Here is a 6,643-nt window from a genome sequence, read left to right as displayed (position 1 = left end):
GCCAGCTCTTAACCAATGCACCCCTCAGCCGGCCCTTAATGTAAATTTTTTTTTTTTAGCTGAGCCATCCTGCCACCTGTTGGTAGCTCAGCTCGGGCCGGGACTCGAACCACTGTTGCTCAGAGCGCACACTCTTAAGCTTGCTCGCACTCTTGAGCGAGCTCTTAACCAACTGAGCCACTTGGCCAGCCCTCAATGTGAATTTTAAGGTCAGCCTTTCCATTCTGGCTAAAAAAGCCATTGGCATTTTGCTAGACTTCCTCTTAATGTCAACATCGTACGAAACCATGGTACATTTGTCAAAACTTAGAAATCAACACTAGATAGTTCCGTGAGCTAAACTGGCATTTGAATTTTATTTGGATTTCTCATGCCCTTTTCTGGCCCAGGATCTCATTCAGGATTGCTCATTGTGTTTTGTCTCCTCCAGCCTGATGGTTTCTCAGCCTTTCCTTGTCTTTATATATCCTTGACACTCTTGAAGACTTCACTCTTCTTTTTGCTGCTCACATTTGGCCATGAGAATGTCTTGGGGCCAGCTCTTTAAAAAGTCTTTGGGCCAGCTCTTTAAAAAAAAGTCATATTCTCATCTTTGGGGGGAGTGGTGGTGGCGGCGGCAGGGGTGAGGGTAGTGGGGAGAGGGTTGAATGACGTTTCTTAACCACCCATAACAAATAGGTGTGGTGTAGCGCGTGACATGTTCATCATCTCATTGGCTCTTTAGGACCTTCTGTCCAGGAGATATGACCTTATTTTACAGATGGGGGAACTGAGGCTCAGAGAGGTGAAATGACTTGCCCAAGGACCCACAAACAGAACAAAACTCACCCCCCACCCCAGGTTTTCCTCCTCTAGGCATTCAGGGTAATCCAGGTGTTTGGGGAGCGTCATGGACTGCAGAAGATGGGGCACAGGAGGGAAGCCCTGGGGCAAAGGCCCAGAAAACGACCTCCCACATAGCCTGTGGCCTCAGTGTTAGACATGGCCATAGCCCAAGCCACCAGGGAGGTCACAGAACCTGGGAGGCCTTGGCTGTAACACAAGGAATGAAAGCAGCTTGGGGGTTCAGCATGGGGCTCTGACATCAGCCTGCCTGGGTTTGCATCTAACCCGCACTACTCACTGACATTGGGAAGGGATGGAGCCTCAGTTTACCCCTCTGGAAACTTGGGGATTAGAGAGGACCCCACCTGTCAAGTGCGCATTTGATGAGAAGACCCAGGTCACTGCAGCACTGGCACCTGCAAAGTTAGGGAATACTTCCAAGACCACCCTCCCTCCTGACACCAATTGCAGAATTTCGGGGTCCCCAAAGCATCCTTAGGTTTTTTTGATTTTAGGGGAAGTTCACAGAATCACTGAAAGCTGTTATACTCAGTTAAAATTTATTACATTGAAAGACATAGATTAAAATCAGCCTAGGAAAGAAAGCACAGGGCAGAGTCCAGGAGAGTTCCGAATGTGAGCTTCCAGTTTCCTCTCGCCTCGGAATCATGGACAGTGTTACTTTTCCATCTTGACGTATGACAACATGCATGGTGTACTGCCAGCCAGGGCACTCACTTGAGCCTCAGCATTCAGAGTTTTTATCGAGGGGTCAGTCACATAGACATGTCTGACGATTGCATGACTGGCCTCGGTCACGGCCCCTCCAAAGGTCAACCTGATAGAGTGTGGCCCAAGGCCCCCACAGTAAATCATATTGTCACTACCCGGTGTGGCCAAGACCCCAGGGAAACAAAGACACTTTCAGGCAGACCATTTTAATGGCTTAGAGATCACCTATTAGGAGCCAGGGGCAAAGTCCAGACCTCTTTTGGGGCCAAGTTCAATTCTTTACTACTCCATGACACCTCATTGAGAGCTTCCATACTGTTGTCACATTTTATGTACACTATAACCCCATTTGTAGAACAGCAGCTGAGGCTGCCAAGGGGATATGGCCACAGCCAGCATGGGACGCCAGGCAATCTGCCCTGAGTCCAGCGCGCCTCCCTCAGCCATCCCAACCTCCCTGTAATCCCAGAGTGGCTGACTCCCTGCGTGGGCTGTGGCATTGGTGCTGGGCTGTTGGTGCCAGGCAGGGGCCCCCATGTGCATGTCTTCCACAGGTCGGGGAAGAAGCCCACTTTTCTGTGAAGTCCACGTGTCCCTGCAATTTCACCTTGTACTATGAGGTGGCTGCACGAGGCAACATCGTGCTGTCGGGCCAGCAGCCTGCCCACATCACCCAGCAGAGAAGCAGGCGGTCGGCCCCGGAGAAGCCAATTCGCTTAACGCACCTTTCCGAGACAGGTGAGCCAGGCCACAGGCTGAAAGTTCTGTTCTTCCTCCGAACCACTGAGACTGGGACAGGTACCCCAGACAGGAAAGGTAAGATGGATGTAGCCAAAAGGGAAGCCTGCCTCAGGAGGGCAGGTGTCCCAAGAGAGGCAGGGCTGGGTTCCGGAGGGAGGGCAGTGACTAGCTGCTGGAGGTGGAGAGGTTCTCTAAGGCCATCCTCGCTGTGTGTCTTCAGGGGACAGGGTGGGCCAGCCACCATCTGGGCCCCTACACTGGCACATATTCTTGCTGTGTTGCCATCTGGCAGCCCCTCTCTCTGCCTTTGCCCGCCTAGGAGTCCTCACCTAGGAGTCCTCCTCTCTCTCCCTGACTCCACGTGCTCCTCAAGAGACCCACCTCCTCCCCTTGGTCTTCCCCATCCCCCTCCTTTCACAGCCCTTCTGCCTAAAGCAGGGTCTCCAAAGTAGGATGCATGGAGAGCAGGTCACCCCTTGTGGTGGGGCATTCTGTGCAGGTAGGGTGTGGAACAGCGTCCCTGGTCTCCACCCACCAGATACCTGTAATAACCCATCCACACACGGTGTGATAACCTAAACAGCCTCCAGACATCACCAATGTCCCTAGGGGGAAATGTCACCCAGGGTGAGAATCCTTGAGATAGATAGATGGATAGATAGATTTATAGATAGATGGATGGACGATGGATGGATGGATGGATTAATTGACTCATGGAAAATAGATACATAGATTGAAAGATAAGTAGATTTATAGATAGGCAGGAAGACAGACAGGGTCTCTCATGCTAAGTCACTTTCTCACCCTTGGCCCTATTGATGTTTAGGGCTGTGGTGGGGCTGCCCTGTGCATTGCAAGGTGCTGATTAACATCCTGGCCCCCACCCCCTAGATGCTAGTAGCACCCCCAAATTGTGACAACCAAAAATGTCCCCAGATGTTGCCGAATGTCCCCTGAGGGGCAGAATCACCCTGGTGGGAGCCGCTGGCTCTGGGCATTGGGCATTGTGCACCTACATACTCTGGGGCTTCTCTTTCTTTATGGGTGAAATGACAAGGATATGAGTGTCCATGGAGCACTTGCCCTGGGTCAGTACCTCCCCACGCTGTGCCCCATGTCACCCCAGGGCAGCCTGGGGCACTGGTGGTCCCACTGTGGGATGCTGGGTTCTCATGCCTCTCCCACCTTTGGCTTGTATTAGCGCCCCCTCCAGCCCCAGCAGCAGAGGTCAATGTGTGTGTGACCTCTCTCCAACTGACTGTGACCCCCAGCATGGTCCCCCTCGGCCGTTTGCTGGTCTTCTACGTCAGGGAGAATGGAGAAGGGGTCGCTGACAGCCTCCAGTTCACTGTGGAAACCTTCTTTGAAAACCAGGTAGAACATTGGGAACCCCAGCTTGGGGGACAAAGGGGGGATGAGCAAGCACCATCCGGGGCTCGGGTCCTCAGGGTGTCAATGCCGGGATGGGCTGTGCACAGCTGCCACTCAGACTCTACATGGTGTCACAGGCAGGACTTGTAAGCAATAATTGGAACGTAAGTTGCATCCTAACTGTCGCATCTCCAAAAGTGACCCAGATGGGGATTGTATTCATCACACACAGGGAAAAGTGGTCAGCTGTTCTGTGTCCCCACTGGGCTCCAGACCTAAGGGACACTGCTCATGTCCTCAACAGTAGGCTTAGCCTCCCTCACCCTCTCCCTACACCCTTTGAAACTGGCTGGAACATGCCCTTGGCTGGCGCCTGTCTCCCCACCCCTCCCACCCATCCTCTGCACAGAACGTCTCAGTTGCACCAGCCTAGTTCCCGTCACTCTGCCTCCCACTTTTGTCCTCACCTGGGTGGAAAGCTCAGGTTCCTGGCTGAGTCGGCGAAGACTGACTCTCCTTGGCAGGTGGAGAGGGTGGTTGGCATGGGAGGGTATGGCCAATCTCCTGGTTTCTTTGCTGTGTTTGGGTCCAGGTTTCACTGATGTATTCAGCCAATGAGACCCAACCTGGGGAGGTTGTTGACCTGCGGGTCAGGGCTGCAAGGGGCAGCTGCGTGTGTGTCGCCGTGGTTGATAAGAGCGTCTACCTGCTGAGGTCTGGGTTTCGGTTGACTTCTGCCCAGGTGAGCGGGGCCCTTGGGTGCCAGCCTCCAGCACTTCCACGGGGGTCTCTCACTTTCCAATAAGTGAAGAGCCCTGTGTGACTCCAGATTCTGTCTCTCCATTGGGTTCATTTCTCAGTGACCCTACTCCTTGTCACTGCTTCAGTGCAGTTGAAAGGTCTTGGAGTCAAATTCATCAGACCCTTGCAATGTGACTTTGTTCAGGTCCCACCTCTCTGGCCCCAATCTGCCCATCTTTAAAATAGGCTAATGTCACTTCTCACCTAAAAATAAAAGGCCTTCCAAAGTGAGAGGCAACAAGCATTTATTTGAGATCAATGAGAATAGCTATTTGAGGATGCACTATTTCAGGCAGAAGCCTAAATAGTGTTCCGATTAAGAAACAAAGGCAATGCGTATTTATGAGAAAGGGAAGGGAAATAGTTACATCAGTAGAAGGAAGGCATTTCTATTGGTGCAGGTAATATAACATAATGATGTTAATTCTTAACAATTTAAAAAAAATTTTAGTCTAGTAGTTCATCCGTCTGGTAGTCATAATAACTGCTTTCTTGTTATCTTTGCAAACAGTTCTTTGGGACATAAAGTTGCTTTAGGCCCAGTCTAAAAGTTATTTTGCCATTTTAACATTCCAAAGGTTTGAGGCATAAGACTTGCAAGGCTGTTTCTCTGGGATGGCAGCTCCAGCTCTATTTTAAAGTGGCTCTGTTTATACTATTTTTAACACCACTAATGCCCACCTCAAGATTGTCTCCCAGTGACGTACGTGAAAGGAGGTTGAGAAGGGAGCATGCCAGACCCACGAGAGCCAGTTTGGGTTTAAAGAAACCATTAGCTGACTGATCCCCACTACCCCCTTGCCTGTAGGTTTTCCGGGAATTGGAAGATTACGACGTTTCAGATGCCTTTGGGGTGTCACGGGAGGACGGACCCTTCTGGTGGGCTGGGCTGACGGCCCGACGTCGCCGGCGCTCCTCTGTCTTCCCGTGGCCCTGGGGTGTCACCAAGGACTCCGGATTTGCCTTCACCGTAAGGACAGGCGGTCTTGGATGCTGGGCTCTCATGTCTCTCCTGCCTTTTCCCCCTTCCATGCCCCTCTTACTTTGAAACAAAGAGATGAGTGAGGGTGGAAGCTTTCAAACTTTTATTGCCGCAGAACTCATTTGCGATTCTCCCTCAATGAAAGCTCATAAGCCAACTGTTGGATTTGCAAAGCAGATGAGAGTTAAATGTTATCAGCATGGACTGACAACTTGAACTTGATAGGAAGCAATGATGTTCAGGGTACTCTGCTGGAAGGAAAACCTTCACACCGGGAGTGGGTGGCCATGTTCTCAGGCAACAGGTTCACTTGCGACGACATTCATAGCTCCTGTCCGTCCCCCTCCTTCCTGGCTACAGGGATCAGGGGGGTGCCAGCAGGTGCAGTATGCACATGTGTCACTCTAGGTCACACCAGGAGCCCACATACTGGCCGTCTCCACTCAAATGCAGGTTCCATCTGAAGGTACTTTTCATCCCAGTTTTAAAATCATTTAAAAGGCATTCCCCCCATTTTTATTATGGAATTTTTCAAACATATGGAAGAGTTCAACAAATTCATGAACACCTGTATCCCACAATTAACATTTTGTTGTATTAGCTTAAAAAGTTAAATATATATATATGTGTGTGTGTGTATATATATATATATAATCTATGAGGTTTGGGCAAAAACTACAGTGAATGTTTAAATAAAAAAAATTATTACAGGGGCGGCTGGTTAGCTCAGGTGGTTAGAGCGCAGGCTCATAACACCAAGGTTGCTGGTTTGATCCCCACATGGGCCACTGAAGCTGCTCCCTCCATAACTAGATTGAAACAACTACTTGACTTGGAGCTGATGGTTCCTGGAAAAACACACTGTTCCCCAATTAAAAAAAAATTATTACAGTAAAGGACACATTGTCATTAATCCTCCTCAAAATACCCCCCTCCCCTCCCTTTGAATACACTTATCCCAGCATTCTTGTGACTTTTTAAAGCAGTTCTGGAAGTCCTCTTTCTTGGGTTTCTTTAGTTGCACTGTCATGGCTGCCTTGATGTCCTAAATCAATTCAAAACGTTTACCTTTCATGGCCATTTTGACTTTGGGGAAGAGCCAGAAGTTGCACAGTGCCGGATCCGGTGAATGAGGTGGATGAGGACACGCTGTAATGTTTTTATTTTTTTTAATTTTTTATTTATTTATTT

General features: G+C 49.9%; 1 protein-coding gene across 7 annotated transcripts in view; it reads left to right on the top strand.

The window, feature by feature from the left end:
• Window positions 1–6,643, top strand: part of CPAMD8 (C3 and PZP like alpha-2-macroglobulin domain containing 8) — a 74,954-nt gene that overhangs the window by 29,268 nt on the left and 39,043 nt on the right. For all 7 annotated transcript variants that reach the window (XR_002123936.1, XM_019642020.1, XM_019642023.1 and 4 more), the window contains exons 14-17: window positions 2,112–2,295; window positions 3,500–3,672; window positions 4,262–4,411; window positions 5,279–5,440. Coding sequence is in view for 6 of the 7 variants with exons in the window: in XM_019642020.1 (XP_019497565.1) it covers window positions 2,112–2,295; window positions 3,500–3,672; window positions 4,262–4,411; window positions 5,279–5,440 (669 nt within the window). In the remaining variant the exon portion in view is untranslated. The remainder of the gene's footprint in view (window positions 1–2,111; window positions 2,296–3,499; window positions 3,673–4,261; window positions 4,412–5,278; window positions 5,441–6,643) is intronic.

Source organism: Hipposideros armiger, unplaced genomic scaffold (genome assembly GCF_001890085.2).
Source record: "Hipposideros armiger isolate ML-2016 unplaced genomic scaffold, ASM189008v1 scaffold_64, whole genome shotgun sequence".
Taxonomy (NCBI): Eukaryota; Metazoa; Chordata; class Mammalia; order Chiroptera; family Hipposideridae; genus Hipposideros; species Hipposideros armiger.
The sequence above is the reverse complement of the archived record's forward strand: the minus strand, read 5'-3'. Positions and strand labels throughout refer to the sequence as shown.